General features: G+C 41.2%; 1 protein-coding gene across 1 annotated transcript; it reads left to right on the top strand.

Moving 5' to 3' along the window:
• Nucleotides 1-214: 214 nt before the first annotated feature.
• On the top strand, nt 215-14,252 carry LOC120021666 (probable G-protein coupled receptor). The gene is made up of 3 exons (XM_038965491.1): nt 215-459; nt 12,893-13,053; nt 13,342-14,252. The coding sequence occupies exons 1-3, from the start codon at nt 215-217 to the stop codon at nt 14,250-14,252; spliced, it is 1,317 nt and encodes a 438-aa protein (XP_038821419.1).
• Nucleotides 14,253-21,431: the final 7,179 nt, after the last annotated feature.

Below are 21,431 nucleotides of genomic sequence, written 5' to 3'. Positions count from 1 at the left end.
CTTATGATGATTTACTGTCAATACAAAAGTATCCCCAAAAACACACCCAGTCCATTGATGACGTCTTCCTTTTTCTTCCAACAGGTAAACATAGTTTAACCGTTTGACTCTTAAGCAGAAGGAATCCTCTGGCTCACCACACCAGTGAAAGATGGGGGATTCTAGGCCTAATGGAACACTCGTTATGTCTGTTCTGGAACTCTCATTGTGAACTATGGAACACTCTGGTTCACCTCTGACCCCTGACCTCAATGATGCGACAGCCAATGAGAGCCTGTGGTGGTGGGGGCTGGGGGCGCCCCTCCCTTCAGCCCCTAGCAGACAGCTGGGCACATTGCCCAACTCCCAGACACGCTTCAAGGACCTGTCAGGGATATTCTTCATGGTGACCCTGAACGTGGTGGCGCTGCTGGCTAACACAGCTGTGCTGGTGGTCGTGGTCAAAGCCCCGCACCTCAGGTACTTTGGTACTTTTTGATTTGATTTATTTGACCATTTAAAAATGTAATTCAACCACAATTGATAATCATCAAGGATAACACACAAGTGAATACAATGCGTAATCAACAAGAATAACACAAAACAGTTTAGCAATTTATTTCCATTGTGGCCATCTTGTTTTGGCTGGCAGGCTGGTAAAAAATACACCAGATTATAAATACCTGAAAACAGATACACTGTACATCATAAAATGAACTTGGGTCCCCTATGACTTTCTAATGCACTGATAATGTATGCACAATCTCCTTGTTTCTATTGCGTATACTATTAAATAATTGAGTTGTATCTTCTGGAATTTATATCTATATCTATTGTACTTGTTTCACCAGACATCAGTGCGTAAGTTCAATTTGTTCTAATGAACACATACAGAAAAAAATACATTTCAATATATTTAACATCACGTAAAATGTATTTCAAATACATGTACATGCATTTGTATCTTTGCTCAAATGCTTGTAATGCCTGACAATATTCCAGAAATGCATGGCTATGACATGCGTGGCCAAAGTGGTTCCTAATTCGACTTCTTAAATGACTGTAGATCATTTTTGGGGCCACCGAGCCAAAACATCGGCAGTGCTATAATTTAAATTGTGATGGTGAGTAAATAAACAACTTTTGATTTCACCTCATTTTAACATTCTGTTATAAAAAGCACACGTTTTACCATCTCAAGAGGTAAAAAAATATGACTATAGTACAGTAAGTGCATCTCCTCAGCCTAATTGAATAGGCTAAGGGAGAGGTACAATGTACACAATAGTTACCCTGAGGAAAATGGGGGAGGGTCATGCTTTTTCAATTTCAGTCAGGGGGAGGGTTTAGTATTTATTTATTTTTTTGTCCAAGGGAGGGTCATGTCATTTGTAATAGATTACATGTCATATTGCTCAGGGTTTGAGAGTTAGTTGCTTATTATAGTATTTCATGTGTGCCCAATGATGCCCCTCATCCCTGATTCTCTGCCTTATCTATAGCCTATACCAGCCTTTCTCAAACCCCAGCGCAGTTCTGTGGAGGAATGCCTGCAGGTCTGCAGCATATTTGTCTTGAATATTATGTTTTTTTTGTGTTGTTGTGGTCTGCAGCATATTTGACTCAAATAAATACTTGCCCAATGCGCTGAACTATGCATGACACAGTAAGGAAATTGTGTTGCCATGACTAAGTATAGCTACACCAAAACCACACACACACACACACACACACACACACAAGCTAACCCTGCTGTGCAGCCTGCATGCTCTCTTTCTCTCTGGATTTTTTTCAAATGAGACCTGCCTGCCAAAACCAGTCTGTGTGATATATCAGACTTGCCTCAGTAACAATGCTATGAAGTTATAGAAACTCTGCAGCCATTTAGAAACAAAGTATCCACATCTCAAGCATTAACCAGATTTATTTATTTATTTTTACAAAAAAGAGAAGTCCAACCAAACAAAAATGCTGCACAATAATTTCACAGACAATGAGAGTTTACTGAAGGCGTCATACTTCCTCTCTCATAACATTTTCCAGGCTCCTTTCACTATAGTTGAAAAGATGGTCATGCCCTCAGTCGTGGATCCTTGCCAAAAGGTTTTAGACCCAACTGCTGCTACAAAGATCAGTGTAATCCCACTTTCCAATGACACTGTCACACGTAGAATCCAGGATATGGCAGATGATATTGAATCACATGCAGGTTTTAGACAGAGCCCACACTTTGCAATCCAATTAGATGAGACGACTGACATTTGAAATGAACGCTTCTTGTATATATTCGCTACATGTATGAATCATTTCATTGTTGCAAAGAGTTGCCTCAAAATAACCCTGCAGGTGAAATATTATATTTTCTGAATGAGTACATAAAGGGACATGGATTACAATGGGACCATTGTATCAGGATCTGTAGGTCTACCGACGAGACAGCTGCTCAACCTATCCATGCAGGAACACGCAAGTGACATTTCCCAAGCAAATTAAAAAATTGATTTCAAAATGCGATTTCAAGAAAAACCTGGGCGCCTGGAGAGACCGAGTGTATAGAGGCATTTTTTATATGTTCCCCCTATTCTCAACTCTGGCTGACGTGGGTGATGTGGATACGGATCACATGTGTAAATTGATGGGGACACATCTAAGCAAAACTCGGCTCAAATTCGAGGACTACTTCCACTCACAATCTGATCCACACCCGGGAAAGCAGTGGATGCATAATCTGTTCACCAGTACTGAAGAGACATGCTGACCACACTGCCCGCGTTGCATGCACGAGCATTGCAAAACAAATGTAGATGCTTGACAAGCTGCAAGTCCCACCTTTCCCATCTCATCATTGGTTTTTAGGACCATATACCCACATGGGGGATTGAAAGATGAACTGAGGTCCACACTCCAGTCTAGTTGGAGGTGGTAATGCACCTTAAAGTTGGTTGCCAACCGCCATATAAAGTCCACGGAAGAAGAGGAAGAAGAAGAAGGAAAAAGACTGATATCTGTAGATTAATTGGCGGAGTAGAGAACACATGATTTTGGGTCTAAATTCTACAAAGGTCCAGAAAAAAGGACCTTGTGCATTTCAGGTAAAATAACAACCCAATGTTTATATGGGGCTCCCAATTGAACAAGCGCTCTAAGGCACTGCATCTCAGTGCTAGAGGCATCACTACAGACCCTGGTTCGATTCCAGGCTGTGCCGCAACCGGACGTGATTGGGAGTCCCATAGGGTGGTGCATAATTGGCCCAGCGTCATCCGGGTTATGGTTTGGCCAGGGTAGGCCGTCATTGTAAATAAGAATTTGTTCTTAACTGACTTGCCTAGTTAAATAAAATGAAATACATTATATCGCAGGACAAACTAGCTAGCAATATCAAGCTATGACGCACGCGCTTGCTCGGTCTAGTCAGCATGTCACAGCTTATCACCGGTTCTTAATGATAAACTATTGGAGCTGTCCTGTGACCAAGGCCTGCACGCTCATTTTAATGAGATGTGTCTGTTCACATTCTGGCTGTTCAGCAGCGGAGAATACCCGCAACTCTACAAGATGGCAGTGAAGACATAAATCCCCCTTCATTCTACCTACTTATGTGAGACCAGTGTCTCCTCTCTTGCTGCAACAAAATCAAAATATCGCAACAGACTAGCTGTTGAAAACACCTTGACACCTCTATGGTGTCCCTGGCACAAAAAGTTTGAGAAAGGCTGGCCTATAAAATAGGCTTAGGCCAAGGCTATATGAAGAGTATGCTTGGAGAAGCACATTGCAAAGTTATATTTCCTAGATTTTGCCCTGCTGGGATGGTGTATATAAAACTAGACTACAGTACATCACACACAGCAATGGACAGGCGTTCCCAATCATGAGCCCCAGCCTGCCCTGCTCTTGCTGATGTAAACCCTTTTGTGCCGCCTAACCAATGACTGTGCTCTGTACGGTGGCACTTTAGGAGGCAAGTCAATTTGTCCAAAAATGCAATATCTGTGCGCACAGACTAGGCCTACTGATATCTTGTTAAGCTGTATAAATGAGAAGGGGGACCGGAGGTAAGGTTGCTATTGCTATAATTGATTTTAATAAAAACAATGTTTCATTGCCCATAATGAAGCAATTTATCAGAGTTATTATTGACCTCACAATAACCCATATTCGAGTAATCTACATACATTACTATGAAGTGGCAGCCGTGGCGATGGACAGCACATGGGTGCTGAAAGTAGGCTAATTTGAGAACACCTAATTCATTTAAACATTCTTCATTTTAATGTTAATGTAGGCTACTAACAACAGGAGGGCTTTGTGTTGGAGACGATTTCTTCCTATTCAATAAATAAGAGGTAGACCTTCCTGTTTGACAGGCAACATTATAGTCTACTATCCATAGATTTGGTCAGCCAATTCCTTCAGTCATCATGCACTCCTTAAATATCTCAGTGTCAGTGAAGAGCTTGGTGTGTTAAGTCAAAACCAGGGCTTGAGTTGAGGAGGTATGTGAGGGTACTATGGCTTTTGTTAAAGAAAGCATTGGCCTACCCCTTGTTAACTTAAGATTTTGAAAACAAATTTAATGGACCTGATTGTATAAAGCGATCTATAACAACACTTAAGTCCGCAATGCTTTACGCTAAAAACAAGCTGTAAGACGCAGGGGAAAGTCACAACTCTGATGCAAATGGGATATATTTGGTTTGTCTCTATGACATTCAGAGGCTGCGCTACAACCTTCTTTAGCTGAGGACGAGGAGCCCAAAAATGTACTTTGCTTTGGAAGTAATGAGTCTGTCACTAATTGACGTTTGACATTTAAACAGGCTATTAAAAACCTCTCAAGGATCGGATGTTTTTTTCAATTTTACCTTAAAATGGCATACCCAAATATAACTCCCTGTAGCTCAGGACCTGAATCAAAGATATGCATATTCTTAATACCATTTGAAAGGAAACATTTTGAAGTTTGTGGAAATGTGAAATTAATGTAGGAGAATATAACACATTAGATCTAGTAAAAGATCTAATCTGCCCATCATCTTTGAAACGCAAGAGAAAGGCCACAATGTATTATTGCACTTTAGGCGCAATTTAGATTTTGGCCATCAGATGGAAGCAGTGTATGTGCAAAGTTTTAGACCATGTACAGTTCAAAATGTTGTATCACTTCGGCCCAAATGTGCCTAATTGGTTTATTGATACATTTTCAAGTACATAACTGTGCACTCTCCTTATACAATAGCATGGTATTATTTCACTGTAATAGCTACTGTAAATTGGACAGTGCAGTTAGATTAACAAGAATGTAAGCTTTCTTCCCATATCAGATATGTCTATGTCCTAATCACATTAGCGCACGTTAACTCAACCGTCCCGCAGGGGGACAATGATCCTGTAGAGGTTATTAATGTGAAAGGTTAGGGTTGGTATACAGAATATAGCCCTATTTGGTAAAATATCAAGTCCATATTATGGCATGAACAGCTCAAATAAGCAAAGAGAAATGACAGTCCATCATTACTTTAAGACTTGAAGGTCAGTCAATGCGTAAAATTTGAGTGCAGTCGTAAAAACCATCAAGCGCTATGATGAAACTGACTCTCATGAGGACCGCCACAGGAAAGAAAGACCCAGTGTTACATCTGCTCAGAGGATAAATTCATTAGAGTTACCAGCCTCAGAAATTGCAGCCCAAATAAATGCTTCACAGAGTTCAAGTAATAGACACATCTCAACATCAACTGTTCAGAGAAGACTACGTGAATCAGGCCTTCATGGTTGAATTGCTGCAAAGAAACCACTACTAAAGGACACCAATAGGAAGAAGAGACTTGCTTTGGCAAAGAAACACGAGTAATGGACATTAGACCGGTGGAAATCTGTCCTTTGGTCTGATTCCAAATGTGAGATTTTTGGGCCCAACCGCTGTGTCTTTGTGAGACGCAGAGTAGGTGAATGGATGATCTCGGCATGTGTGCTTCCCACCGTGAAGCTTGGAGGAGGAGGTGTGATGGTGTGAGGATGATTTGCTGGTGACACTGTCAGTGATTTATTTAGAATTCAAGGCACACTTAACCTGCATGGCTACCACAGCATACTGCAGCGAAACGCCATCCCATCTGTTTTGCGCTTAGTGGGACTGTCATTTAGGACAATGACCCAACACAACCTCAGGCTGTGTAAGGACTTTTTGACCAAGAAGGAGAGTGATGGAGTGCTGCATCTGATGACCTGGCCTCCACAATCTCCTGACCTCAACCAAATTGAGATGGTTTGAGATGAGTTGGACCGCAGAGCGAAGGAAAGCAGCCAACAAATGCTCAGCATTTGTGGGAAGTCCTTAAAGATTGTTGGAAAAGCATTCCAGGTGAAGCTGGTTGAGAGAATGCTAAGAGTGTGCAAAGCTGTCATCAAGGTAAAGTGTGGCTACTTTGAAAAATCTCAAATATTAAATATATTTTGATTTGTTTAACACTTTTTTGGTTACTACATGATTCCATATGTGTTACTTCATAGTTCTGATGTCTTCACTAGAAAAAAGTAAAAGTAAAAATAAAGAAAAACCCTTGAATGAGTAGGTGTGTCCAAACTTTTGACTGGTACTGTATATATACAGTGGGAAGAAAAAGTATGTGAACCCTTTAGAATTACCTGGATTTCTGCATAAATTAGTCATAAAATGTTATCTGATCTTCATCTAAGTCACAACAATAGACAAACACAGTCTGCTTAAATTAATAACACACAGACAATTGTAATTTTTCATGTCTTTATTGAACACACCAGGTAAACATTCACAGTGCAGGTTGGAAAAAGTATGTGAACCCTTGGATTTAATAACAGGTTGACCCTCCTTTGGCAGCAATAACTTCAACCAAACATTTTCTATAGTTGCGGAACAGACCTGCACAACGTTTAGGAGGAATTTTGGACAATTCCTTTTTACAAAATTGTTTCTGTTCGACAATATTCTTGGGATGTCTGGTGTGAACCGCTCTCTTGAGGTCAGGCCACAGCATCTCAATCGGGTTGAGGTCAGGACTGACTGGGCCACTCCAGAAGGCATATTTTATTCTGTTGAAGCCATTCTGTTGATTTACTTCTGTTTTTTGGGTTGTTGTCCTGTTGCATCACCTAACTTCTGTTGAGCTTCAGTTGGCGGACAGATCGCCTTACATTCTTCTGCAAAATGTCTTGATAAACTTAAATAAATTCATTTTCCCGTCGATGATAGCAAGCTGTCCAGGCCCTGAGGCAGCAAAGCAGCCCCAAACAATGATGCTCCCTCCACCATACTTTACAGTTGGGATGAGGTTTGGATGTTCGTGTGCTGTGCATTTTTTTCTCCACACATAATGTTGTGTGTTCCTTTCAAACAACACAACTGTAGTTTCATCTGTCCACAGAATATTTTGCCATTAGCGCTGTGGAACATCCAGGTGCTCTTTTGCGAACTTCAGACGTGAAGCAATGTTTTTTTTGGACAGCAGGGGCTTCTTCCATGGTGTTCTCCCATGAACACAATTCTTGCTTAGTGTTTTACGTATTGTAGACTCATCAATAGAGAAGTTAGCATCTTCCAAATATTTCTGTAAGTCTTTAGCTGACACTCCAGGATTCTTCGTAACCTCATTGAGCATTCTGCGCTCTTGCAGTCATCTTTGTAGGACGGCCACTCCTATGGAGAGTGTCAACAGTGCTGAGATTTCTCCATCTATAGACAATTTGTCTTACATTGCACTGACTTTTAGAGATACTTTTGTAACCCTTTCCAGCTTTATGCAAGGAAACAATTCTTAATCGTAGGTCTTCTGAGATCTCCTTTGTTCAAGGCATGGTTCACATCAGGCAATGCTTCTTGTGAATAGCAAACAAACATTTTGTTAATGTTGTTTATGGGGCAGTGCTGCTTTAACCAACATCTCCAATCTCGTCTCATTGATTGGACTCCAGGGTAGCTAACGCCTGACTCCAATTAGCTTTTGTAGAAGTCATTAGCCTAGTGTTTTTTTTTCAAACTACTTTTTCCAAACTACACTGTGAAAGTTTAAATGATGTATTCAATATAGACAAGAAAAATACAATAATTTGTGTGTTATTAGTTTAAACACACTGTGTTTGTCTATTGTTGTGACTTAGATGAAGATCCAATCAAATTTGATGTCAAATTAATGCAGAAATCCAGGTAATTCCAAAGGGTTCACATGCTTTTTCTTGCCACTGTATATAACAAGATACATCAAGAAGTATCTTACATTTGAACATCACGAACATCACAGCCATCATAAACAAGTTGCTAAATCAATCAAAACAATTGCCCACCTTGGTGAACAATTTTAACATCAGGGTTTTAAAACGCTCTAGTGGCACCAGGGAATCCAAATGTAATGCATTTTGTAAGTGATCCCAAAAATGTGGGGCATGAAATTAAAAAAGGATTTAGCTAATTCCGTGGATACCCGAGGAATCTGAAGAGTTAACCAACACTGTGAATGGGTTTGGTATCTCATTCTTTTATACGTTAGCAATGAAGTTAGGTAAGTTGGAAGCTTGTGTAGAAGGAGTTTGTAAACAAAAAGGGAGCAACGAATTGATCGACAGGACTTTAATGAGGACCAGCCAAACTTTTGATGCAGGATACAGTGGTGAGTATTAAAACTGTCACGAGTTATAAAACAAATGGCAGCTCTAAAATAGCCTGTTCAACAGTTGGGGCAATGGCATACATAACAAGTTTTAACAGACAGACCAACATTATTTACAGTTGTTGGAAGTTGGAAGTTTACATACACCTTAGCCAAATACATTTAAACTCAGTTTTTCACAATTCCTGACATTTAATCCTAGTAAAACTTCCCTGTCTTAGGTCAGTTAGGATCACCATTTTATATTAAGAATGTGAAATGTCAGAAAAGATAGCCTTCCACAAGCTTCCCAAAATAAGTTGGGTTAATTTTAGCCCATTCCTCCTGACAGAGCTGGTGTAAATCAGTCAGGTTTGTAGGCCTCCTTGCTCACACACATTTTTTCAGTTCTGCCCACAAATTCTCTATGTAATTGAGGTCAGGGCTTTGTGATGGCCACTCTAATACCCTGACTTTGTTGTCCTTAAGCCATTTTGCCACAACTTTGGAAGTATGCTTGGGGTCATTGTCCATTTGGAAGACCCATTTGCGACCAAGCTTTAACTTCCTGACTGATATCTTGAGACGTTGCTTCAATATATCCACATCATTTTCCTTCCTCATGATGTCATCTAGTTTGTGAAGTGCACCAGTCCCTCCTGCAGCAAAGCACCCCCACAACATGATGCTACCACCCCTGTGCTTCACGGTTTCTATGGTGTTCTTCGGCTTGCAAGCTTCCCCCTGTTTCCTCAAAACATAACGATGGTCGTTATGGCCAAACAGTTATATTTTTGTTTCATCAGATCAGAGGACATTTCTCCAAAAAGTACGATCTTTGTCCCCATGTGCAGTTGCAAACCGTAGTCTGTCTTTTTTATGACGGTTTTGGAGCAGTGGCTTCTTCCTTGCTGAGCGGCCTTTCAGGTTATGTCGATATAGGACTCGTTTTACTGTGGATACAGATACTTTTGTACCTGTTTCCTCTAGCATCTTCACAAGGTCCTTTGCTGTTGTTCTGGGATTGATTTGCACTTTTCGCACCAAAGTATGTTCATCTCTAGGAGACAGAATGCGTCTCCTTCCTGAGCGGTGTGATGGCTGCGTGGTCCCATGGTGTTTATACTTGTGTACTATTGTTTGTACAGATGAATGTAGTACCTTCACGCGTTTGGAAATTGCTCCCAAGGATGAACCAGACTTGTGGAGGTCCACATTTTTTTTCTGAGGTCTTGGCATATTTCTTTTGATTTTCCCATGATGTCAAGCAAAGAGGCACTGAGTTTGAAGGTAGGCCTTGAAATAAATCCACAGGTACACCTCCAATTGACTCAAATGATGTCAATAAGCCTATCAGAAGCTTCTAAAGCCATGACATAATTTTCTGGAATTTTCCAAAATGACTTGTGTCATGCACAAAGTAGATGTCCTAACCGACTTGCCAAAACTATAGTTTGTCAACAAGAAATTTGTGGAGTGGTTGAAAAACGAGTTTTAATTACAACCTAAGTGTACGTAAACGTCCGACTTCAACTGTAACTAGTAAAGAGAACCGATCCTAGTACCGACCCCTGCGGTACACCTATTGTAATATCCAGAAAACTAGACTTAACACCACCAGAGATCAGAGTCCTGTCTGTCAGATTGTTTCCAAACTACTTGCAAGAAGCCTGATTCAGGCCTATTTCATTCAACCTTTGAATAAGAATGTGATGGTCAGTGGTATCGAAGGCCTGGGAAAGGTCTATAAAAATGAGACAGCACAATAAATGTTTTGATCCAAGCAATTTACCACATCATCTAAAACAAGTGTAGCAGCTGTAATTGTGCTCTGTCCAGGTCTAACACCGAATTGGTGCACGTTAAGAATAGAGTGAGAAGTTTAAAAAGTTATTAGCTAAAAGTTATTCAGGGATTCTAAAACTTTGGAAAGGCAAGATATTTTGGAAATTGGACAGTAGTTAGAAGGATCTCCTCCTTTATCTAGGGGGAGGACGTGCCGCTTTCCAGATCTTAGGGATAACACCAAAATCAATTGTCAAGTAAAAAATATTGGTCAGTGGTTCTGCAATATGTGGGGCAGAAGAGCTGCAGTAAGAAGGGATTAAGTGAACTTAATGACCTAATGTTTTTTTTAAACATCAATCTTTAGCAAAGCACTTAGTACATCATAGACATCAAAGGGTTGAAATGAAAATAAAGTATGTGAGTCTGAGGTGACTAAAGGACTCCCTCTATGGGACGAGATTATCCTTTCAAACGCGTGGCCAGCTGAAGCACAATGGTTATTATTAAAAGCATCACAAATTATATTTCATTTAGAATGGGACCAGAGGCTGTCAAAACCTGCTGGGGCAACGAGGAGGGGGTGTTTTGTTTCAAAGATTTGACCACTTTTCAGAAATTGCCTGGATTACCACCACTCTCTCAAACACAATTCAAGAAATTTTTGATTTAGCTTTTCTTTTTTACCAGGGATAGACACTTATTTCTGAAATGTCTGAAGGATGCCAATCAGATGTAGAATCAGTCCGTCTAGTCTTAGCCCAAGTTAAATTTCTTTCCTGTAATTCCTCAGCAATTCATGAGTAAACCAAAGATTACATCGGCCTTTTACCCTTAGTTTTATGTACGGCACACATTTATCTGCAACATTGTTAAACAGGGTAATATACAAATTAAGGACCTGATCCAAATCAGTAATAGTTAACACAACCCCCCAGTCACTCAACCCCAGCTCATACAAAAAAATGTAGCTCATTAAAATTCCTAAAATGTATCTTTGTAATAATGCGTGAGCGAGATTTAAATTGTTTACTCATTGGCAAATATCCCATTTGCTGTCAATTAATGAGGGGCATTTGTTAGAATAATATCTAATTGAGTCAATTTTTCTAGGTATTTAAAGATGGTGTGAGTTGGTTTAAAAAATGTTATAACCTGTCAGATACACATCAGAGTCCGGCATGGACTTCTTTAGCCAAGATTCAGTTATAACCAGAATGTTTGAGAAGCCAAGATTCAGTTATAACCAGAATGTTTGAGAAGCCAAGATTCAGTTATAACCAGAATGTTTGAGAAGCCAAGATTCAGTTATAACCAGAATGTTTGAGAAGCCAAGATTCAGTTATAACCAGAATGTTTGAGAAGCCAAGATTCAGTTATAACCAGAATGTTTGAAAAGCCAAGATTCAGTTATAACCAGAATGTTTGAAAAGCCAAGATTCAGTTATAACCAGAATGTTTGAAAAGCCAAGATTCAGTTATAACCAGAATGTTTGAGAAGCCAAGATTCAGTTATAACCAGAATGTTTGAGAAGCCAAGATTCAGTTATAACCAGAATGTTTGAGAAGCCAAGATTCAGTTATAACCAGAATGTTTGAAAAGCCAAGATTCAGTTATAACCAGAATGTTTGAAAAGCCAAGATTCAGTTATAACCAGAATGTTTGAGAAGCCAAGATTCAGTTATAACCAGAATGTTTGAGAAGCCAAGATTCAGTTATAACCAGAATGTTTGAAAAGCCAAGATTCAGTTATAACCAGAATGTTTGAAAAGCCAAGATTCAGTTATAACCAGAATGTTTGAGAAGCCAAGATTCAGTTATAACCAGAATGTTTGAGAAGCCAAGATTCAGTTATAACCAGAATGTTTGAGAAGCCAAGATTCAGTTATAACCAGAATGTTTGAGAAGCCAAGATTCAGTTATAACCAGAATGTTTGAGAAGCCAAGATTCAGTTATAACCAGAATGTTTGAGAAGCAAAGATTCAGTTATAACCAGAATGTTTGAGAAGCAAAGATTCAGTTATAACCAGAATGTTTGAGAAGCCAGAGTTACAATGAAATACATTTTAGAAATCAAACTTCTGGCATTTACATGAAACAGTCCAGTGGATAGGGTGCGGCGGGATTTCTATTACAAACATGCCATGTTCAACAGGTTACCCCTTACTAGAAAATACCATGGGGTTGGCTTGAATTGTAATAGATACAGGATTGCCTGGAACGGAACCATTAGGCCTATGCCTCGAACTATGCTTAGTTGGTAACCCCTTATTTGAAAATACCATAGGGCTAACTTGAATTGGCATAGATACAAGATTGTCTAGAACTGTACCTTTGGGGCCGATGCTTTGATTGAGGGCATGGGTTAAAACAAGAATCAATGATGGTTACTTGTTACGGGCCTGCAGTATGATGATAATGCTGATAATTTACCTGAGCGGGACTTGGGGTGTATATTGCTTCTTCTCTGGGGATTAATAAAGTTAAAATCATTCAATTCAGGAAGTTTGCCTTTGTGTGCCACCTGTGTGCGGTGGACCTGCTGTGTGCCGTGCTGCTCATGCCATTGGGAATTGTGTCCAGCTCGCCGTACTTCGCCAGCGTGGTGTTCACAGTGCTGGAGTGCCAGGTGTACGTCTTCCTCAACGTATTCCTCATCGCAGGTAAAGTACAAGGGACAGACACAATTTAGGGCTGCATCCTAAATGGCACACTATTCTGTATATAGTGCACTACTACTCACCAGGACTTTGGTCAAAAGTAGTGCACTATACAGTGGATGGGGTGCCATTTCTGATGACTTTAATCAATCAATTGTTTGATTTAGATTAGTTTTTTTATGTTCAAATATTAATCTCAAATTTTTTGTCTTCTGCTTCTTTTTATCACTTTCATTTAATTGTTGTACTGTGTGTAGCGATTTATAACGTTTGATTTGATATGAATTACAGCCTCCATCTTCACCATCACGGCCATCAGCGTGGAGCGTTACTACTACATTGTCCACCCCATGCGCTACGAGGTAAAGATGACCCTGAAGCTGGCCACAGCCGTCATGGTCCTGGTCTGGGTGGCCTCAGGCCTGCTGGGGCTGGCCACTGTGTTCGGCTGGCCCAGCTACGGCAGCCTGAGCTCCATCAGCGCCGCCCACTGCTCTCTCCACTGGAGCCACAGCGGCCACCGCCGGGCCTTCTCTGTCCTCTTCACAGTGGCCTGTTTCTGCCTGCCCGCTGCAGTCATCTTTGCTGTATACTGTAACGTCTATAAAGTGGCCCGCTTGGCAGCTATACAGCATGGACCATTACCGTCCTTGACTGCCAGCCATCTTAAACACCGCTCAGATTCCATCAGCAGCCAGACCACTATCATCACCACCCGCAACACCCCCAGGAGGCTCCACCAAAAAAGGCCCTTTGGTGGGGGCAAGGCTGCCTTCACCCTGGTGGTCATTGTGGGCCAGTTCCTGCTCTGCTGGTTGCCTTACTTCGCCTTCCACCTGCACCTGACTATCAACAACCCGCCCAAGGTCCCACCTGACCTAGAGGAGGCCGTCACCTGGCTAGCGTACTCCTCCTTTACCGTCAACCCATTTTTTTATGGGCTGCTGAACCGCCAGATCAGGGAGGAGCTGTGTAAGCTGCGGCGCTGCTACTCCACCCGGCCCGTCGAGCTGGCCCTGTCCAGCGGCCACGAGGGCTCAGCCCACGAGAACTTCCTGCAGTTCCTCCAGAGAACCAGCTGTACGGTGGAGACCAGAGCCAGCTTCGCCTGCACATCCAGTCCCAGGAACACCCTGGACCAGACAGCGCAGCAGACAGCTGACTTCAGGATACCCGGACAGATACCGGAGGAGTTCAATTAAAACGCCCCTGATATACTAACCTGGAACCCAGTGATATACTGTTACTGTATGGACACAAGCCCCTGACTGCTGAGTTAAACTGTTAAAACACCTTTATATCTGGCCACTGGAACCTTATTGACTTCTGTAATGGCTGTACCACAGGAATACTAGAAGCAGGAACAGCCTGGACAAGACTGGGCAGACAGCTGGGTTCAGGATACCAGGGCAGATACCTGAGGATTTCAGTTAATCAACAATATTCTTAGATTTGTATGCCACTGGCACTTACTGTAGTTGACTGCTGTAATGGCAGTGCAAACTTCCCCAGGACTAGTGACCTAGAGCAGCAAAATTAGCCCCGGCGTAATTTCCCAGAGCCTTCGTAGCGTTAAGATCATCGCTAGAACCTTCTTGCAATGTATCATTAGTAGCGAAGGTTTTTCCCAGAGCCTTCATTAGTAAAACTTTGCACATCTACGAGGGATCCAGACCACTTTTAGAGGAGCCAAAGTGCATCGTTGGATGCTTTTTTGCCCTTGTTTAGGCTGTCTGTCTGACTGTGACTGACAATAACTTCAGAACGAAGTTGACTACAGATATAAAGTTACCAAAGTATTAGCACATTTTACAAACAAGTGAAGGATAACATGGTGCTTCAAATTAAAATCGAGATGACTGCATTAAAAGATACATAGCCTATAACGGCCCATATAGCCTATTTCAATCATATTGAAATCATTTCATGTTCAATCCCACTGGGCACAGATGCTTCAACATAATTTTATTTAAATTATGTGGAAACAACATTGATTCAATCAGTGTGTGCCCAGCGGGATCAATTTAGTTATATTTTGCCTCAATGTGTTTCATGGTGTGTGACAACATTTGTACAATCTGTGATTCAGTGCATTATTATTGGGTAAGCATAATAAGCTGCCTCAATAGCTTATTTACAGTCATGGGTGGTAATATCTCTCTAGTAGCTGATCTGTTGTCAGTATTGTGGAATAATTTGAATGTTAAGGTATGATTTAAATGGAGAAAGCTGATTCCGAGAGCATCGCTGCTTTTCTTTGGATCCTATCACTATCGACACGTGGTCTAGCGGCGCACTTAGCGAATGTTCTCTTTACGTGATTGTTCAGGAAACGCAATTAAAACGTTGGTTTGTAAATAGCGATACATCTGATACGATCATCATAATGCTTAAGTTACAGTACATCGCAACTGGGAAACGAGGCCCCAGTCCCAGATCTGTTTGTGCTGTCTTGACACTCCTATTGTCTTGCCTGACAATGACCATAGGAGCAAACACTAACATATTTTATTAGCCTACTGGGCAAAATATGGCTGAATCAACGTTGTTTCCACGTCATTTCAACCAAAATATTAAATGTGATGACGTTGAATCAACATGGAAAACTGATTGGTCCAATGAATGACAGGGTGGCATTTTTGGTTCATTTCACATTGAATTCACATTAGTTGACAACTTAATTAAATGTAAGTCAAAACTAGATGTTGTACTGACATCTGTGCCCTGTGGGAGACCACATCAATGTCAGTCCAGTGAGGCAACCGTACTGCCCCCTACACACTGCCCTTAAAACACACAGAGACAGGCCTCCTGTGTGGCGCAGTGGTCTAAGGCACTGCATCGCCGTGTTAGCTGTGCCACTAGAGAACCTGGTTCAAGTCTAGGCTCTGTCGCAGCTGGCCGTGACCATGCGATGCAATGCACGCTGAAACGGTTACCAGGTGTACCAGACACATTGGTGTAGCTGGCTTCTGCGTTAAGCAGGCGTTCTGTCATGAAGCAGTGTGGCTTGTCAGGGTCATGTTTTCGGAAGACGCACAGCTCTCGACCTTCCGTACGGGAGATGCAGCGACTGGACTGTAACTACCAATTGGATAACATGAAATTGAGGAGAAAAGAGGGTAAAAGAAACACACAGAGACAGCACTTGAAGGGACTACAAGTAGAGTGTGTTTCTGTTGATGTTTCAATTTTATTAATTTGATTGTTTAGCATATACCTTAAGTGCATTATGTCCTGAAAAATACAGTTGTCTCAATTATTATTTGTTCTTTCTTGCTACAACTACCACAAATAGTGGGTCTAATTCTACTACCAACCATTCCAATCACCTATATTACTACTAGTATATTCTACTACCACTACTACTACAAGTACAATGTTTGAGTTGAGAGACAATACAAATTAATACTTGAATAATGTTATTTACACTGTATTACATTTACACTATATTTACACTGTCTGAACAACTTTAATTATTTATTATTTATTCCATGTTCAATATGGTGAACATTGAACACTCTCTAAGTGTAACAGTTGAATTGTTTCTATTACACAATATCAAATGTGATAATTTAACTATTTGGTTCTCAGTTGAGGTTTAATTGCAATATTCTTAACTATGGACAGTTTGTTTCTTACAAAACAACGTGTTATTATACACTAAGTGTACAAAACATTAGAAACACCTTCCAAATATTGAGTCGCACCCATTTTTGCCCCCTGAACAGCCTCAATTCGTCGGGGCATGGACTCAACAAGGTGTCAAAGACTCCAATGCATCCCACAGTTGGGTCAAGTTGGATGGATGTCCTTTGGGTGGTGGACCATAGTTGATACACACAGGGAACTGTTGAGTATGAAAAACCCAGCAGCGTTGCAGTTCTTGACACACTCAAATCGGTGCGCCTGGCACCTACTACAATACCCCATTCAAAGGCACTTCAATCTTTTGTCTTACCTATTCACCCTCTGAGTGGCACACATACACACTCCATGTCCCAATTGTGTCAAGGCTTAAAAATACTTCTTTAACCTGTCTCATCCCATTTATCTATACTGACTGAAGTGGATTGAATAAGTGACATCAATGAGGGATCTTAGCTTTCACCTGGATTCACCTGGTCAGTCTATGTCATGGAAAGTGTTCCTCATGTTTTGTACACTCAGTGTATGTTATCATAAGTTGCATTGCATTCAATAGGCTACCTTTTACATGTGATGGCAGAGACTGCCCTATCAAAGGGGATTTCTTTCTATATGGACTGGTTGTTTTTGCTTTAACTCTGCAAATAAACTTCTGAAGGAGCTGTTTGCAAGAAATTATGATTATGTTGTTCTGAAAAGCAAGTCCTTTACTTCATATATAAGGAAAAAATCCATTGCTTAATTAACAGCTCTCAAGTGGTCATCTCTAATAACTGTTTCACATGTGTAGAGCTCGCCAGCTGAGTTAGCCATGGCTCGTTGGTCAAAGCCTATGGGGAAATGAATGTGGTTTAACACAGGCTTAGGACATCTTATGTTTTGTTCTATGAGATAATATCAGCCAGTTACATGACTTTTATGAATTATGAAGCATTTATGTGCTTGTTTTGATTACATAAATGCTTCAACAACAACAAAAGGGACATTAGCTGATGAACAAAATGTATATAAGATATCCTAAGCCTGTGTTTACCAGAGAACTTATTTTTGTTGTTTATCCCCCCCCCCCCCCCCCTCCAAAATGAAACCCACATTCATTTCACCATAGGCTTTGACCAATGAGTCATGGCAGAGCTAGCCTCCATTAGTGCCTACAAAAAAACGCCATTACTATTGCTCTCTATACAACCACAGATAAAGACATAAACAATTTATATTACTAGTTCCATTAAGTTTATTCATAGACGTTGTGTATAGATTATCGACTGGCATACAATGAAAGGACAGTACAGCCTTCCATTGTGTTTTATGCAACGCAAGCACAAAACTGTTTACAGTTCAAGTTAAGGTGTCAAATGAGGGGAAATGACGACTTTGCCCTATAACTCCCACAAAGCACAGAGAGAGATTCGATTTAAGGGATAATATTATGGGATAGAGACAGACATGGGTGATCAACACAAAAAGAACATTCTGAACTACATTTTTAAAAGCCTTTCGTGTCCCCATGGCCCAGATTCGAACGAAAAGGTGAATCTGCGAACAGATAGATAAACGAATAGATAAATAAACAGATTAGTGGAATAGCTAGATGCACTGTATATGAATGAGCTCCAGTTCCTGGTCCAGCTATGCCCACTCATGCCAGCTGGCTGGGTTGCCATGGGAATTCCCAGGAAAGACCGGAAGTTGGAGCATCTTGGGTGTTTGGAGGGAATTCAGGGCAAGACTTTCGCTTGTGACAGCCAGACAGAAGAAATGCATCCTTAACAGATTCATACACACACACACATGCTGAACACACACACACTAAAATAAGGTCAGAGTATTTTTTATTGAGGCTAAGCAAGTCAGTTAAGAATATATTCTTATTTACATTGACAGCCAAGGAACAGTGGGTTAACTGCCTTTTTCAGGGGTAGAACAACAGATTTTTACTTTGTCAGCTCAGGGATTTGATCTAGCAAACTTTTGGTTCCTGGCCCAACACTCTAACCATTAGGCTACCTGCCGCCCCAAGGGCCAAATATTGTAAAGTCTTAAAACCGTGATAACACAGTGCCAGATTATGGTGCTCTGCTGTTTGGTGTGCAAATATATTGAAATGACTATCACCTCCGCAGGAGAACATGTACAGAAATGGAGTATCCAGAATTAACAATGATAGGCATGGTATTCAGGATGGCAACTCACCACTGAACACCAGCAAGCTCTGTCTCTGGACCCCAGCAAGCTCTGTCTCTGGACCCAAGCAAGCTCTGTCTCTGGACCCCAGCAAGCTCTGTCTCTGGACCCCAGCAAGCTCTGTCTCTGGACCCCAGCAAGCTCTGTCTCTGGACCCCAGCAAGCTCTGTCTCTGGACCCCAGCAAGCTCTGTGCGCGCAGACATATGTGTACTCACACACAGGGAGTAACGCTCCATTTTAGAATTACAGTGTGCTGGCATAAAATAAGACACAACTCTTATTAAGCCTAGAATTAGTTCCCTTTATACACACACAAACTCTCTACCTCTATACGCACATGCACACACACATTAAAACAAACGATTGCCTTGGTGTTCAACCGACACCAATTTGCATCTCATGTTATCCCTGTCTATCTGGAATTTACATGAGCTGAAGTAGATCAAAAATACTTCAATTAGTGTCGTATTATGGACCATGCACAAAGTTGAAGTTATGGACAGAGAGAAGATTTGATTCCAGATCTCTGAGCTGAGCTTAACATATTTTCATATGATTTTGAGCATTGTGGTTGAAAACATGTTGATTTGATATGGAAGAACTTGTGTAATTGTTGACTTCACCATATGTTGTCAACACAATGGATTTCTCATATTCCGAAAACAACCACTGCACAGCTAAACCAAAATCTTCTCATCCATCCTTTTCAACCAAATTGGCCATTGGAGGAGAGTTGTTCAAATGAAAGATGATGGAATACATTTCAAAATGGTTTCCCAATATGGAAAAGATATAGAAGAATTTGTGTATGTTCTACCTGTTACTTGTAAGTAATACATATGGCAGCAAATACACTTAACAAGATTCATAGAATATTCCGTAATATCTAAATTATATGGGTGGTTAACATTTAGGCGTAATAGAAATGTTGCATGTATTATATAAAAAACATAAAAGAGACATTTAAGGTATGCCTTCTAAGGTCTCATGTACATGGGACATACACATGTCAAAGCACTTACGTACCACTGTCTGATGTCATTGAAACATACAATGTGACATGTTGAAAAAAATAAGCGAAGTCCGCTGGAAGGAGGAGCGGGATCAGGAGGAGTAAGGGAAAAGCAGAAGAAGGGGTGGAGGAGAGGAGGTGGACTGGAGGAGCGGTAGGGGGGAAGAGGAGGAGGAATTGAGAGGAGGACAGGAAGAGGAGAGAGAGGGACAGGAGGAGGAGAGAAGAGGAGAAGGAGGATTTAGGAATGACTTTGATAGCAGCAGTGAATCTGCTTTCAGATTTCTCAACAATCATTGTCATGATAGCAAATTGGTAGTAGTCAGTGAGAAAAACAAAGCTAAGCAGGGCTTTATTTAAAACCCTGGATGAGAGACCAGATGCATAGCTATATCAACTGTCCAGGTGGCAGTGGCGCTGCCAAGGGGTGGTCAGGGGGGGCCACTGGCCTCGCGAGTCGCATACGCATAATATGCTTTTGAGTATGCATAACATGCTTCTATCTGATATTTTGCATTAGGTACTATTCATTTAAATCAATAATGTATATTTTTCATAACAGTTCATCTGAAAGAAAATAACAAATGCATAGCCAGCCAGCTGCTTTTGACCGCCCGTCATTACGTCACACTCCAACCCCTGTCACCCCTCCCCCGGCCTGCTGCTGCTGAGCTCAGCCTCATGTCTCTGGTGGCATCATCGGAAGCTAGCTTAGCTGGCAGCTGCCTGCAGAGTTGAGTTGAGACCACCAGACTGCTAACGGGTAAGTAATTCATACATTACTACTTATAGTTTTAAAAAATGATGTATTCAGCAAACTGTTCGTTTTTTGACGGTGTCGAATTACCTATCTAGCTAGCTGGCTTACGTTAGTTAACAAGCTAGCAAAGTTAGATAGCTAAATTAGGTATTGGGGGGGACTTAGCTAGCTTGTTTATGCCTTAAGGTTACTCTGCAGCATAGTTAGTTATCGTAGCTTTCTAGAACAATTTTCAAACCACTTGATGAATTTAGGACTGCCAGAGCATCTAGCTAGCTGACGTTATGGGCTGGTATAGCGTTAGCTTACTAGCTACGATTAGTCACTGTAGCTATGTCAATTTGCAGGCAATGAAGAGAAAGTCCACGGATATCTCCTTGCTTTAAGAAGAAAAGTAGTACAGGGGAGACGCAGCCGACAGGGGAGCAGCAGCAGAGGGTTAACGTTTGTGAGGATGCAGTCGAAGCCAATGAACAGGCAGAGGCAGTGAGAGAGCATGACAGAACAGAGGCAGAACATGACAGCGATGAACAGGCCCAGGCAGCATCAATGACAGAGCACAGTGAAGAACAACAGACAGCAACATGGCACGAAAGTGCGGAACAGGCAGCAACAACAGTCACAGAGGTTGACAACCAAGCGAGGCAGGACTCAGCTAGAGCTATTCAACCCGTTCCTGGACCAACAGGTGAAGAAATGACAGTTTGACAGTGCCCCGGATAATGATATGAATGGCTAGAAACTAACGTTATCTGGATAAATGTATGGTTATAGC

The sequence above is a fragment of the Salvelinus namaycush genome, chromosome 2 (assembly GCF_016432855.1).
Source record: "Salvelinus namaycush isolate Seneca chromosome 2, SaNama_1.0, whole genome shotgun sequence".
Taxonomy (NCBI): domain Eukaryota; kingdom Metazoa; phylum Chordata; class Actinopteri; order Salmoniformes; family Salmonidae; genus Salvelinus; species Salvelinus namaycush.
This window is presented reverse-complemented; position numbering and strand designations above follow the sequence as displayed.

Coding starts and splice junctions, on each gene's coding strand:
- LOC120021666 (XM_038965491.1), top strand. CDS start 215: ATGGAACACTCTGGTTCACCTCTGACCCCTGACCTCAATGATGCGACA. Junction 460..12,892: donor GTCAAAGCCCCGCACCTCAG/GTACTTTGGTAC, acceptor CATTCAATTCAG/GAAGTTTGCCTTTGTGTGCC. Junction 13,054..13,341: donor CAACGTATTCCTCATCGCAG/GTAAAGTACAAG, acceptor TATGAATTACAG/CCTCCATCTTCACCATCACG.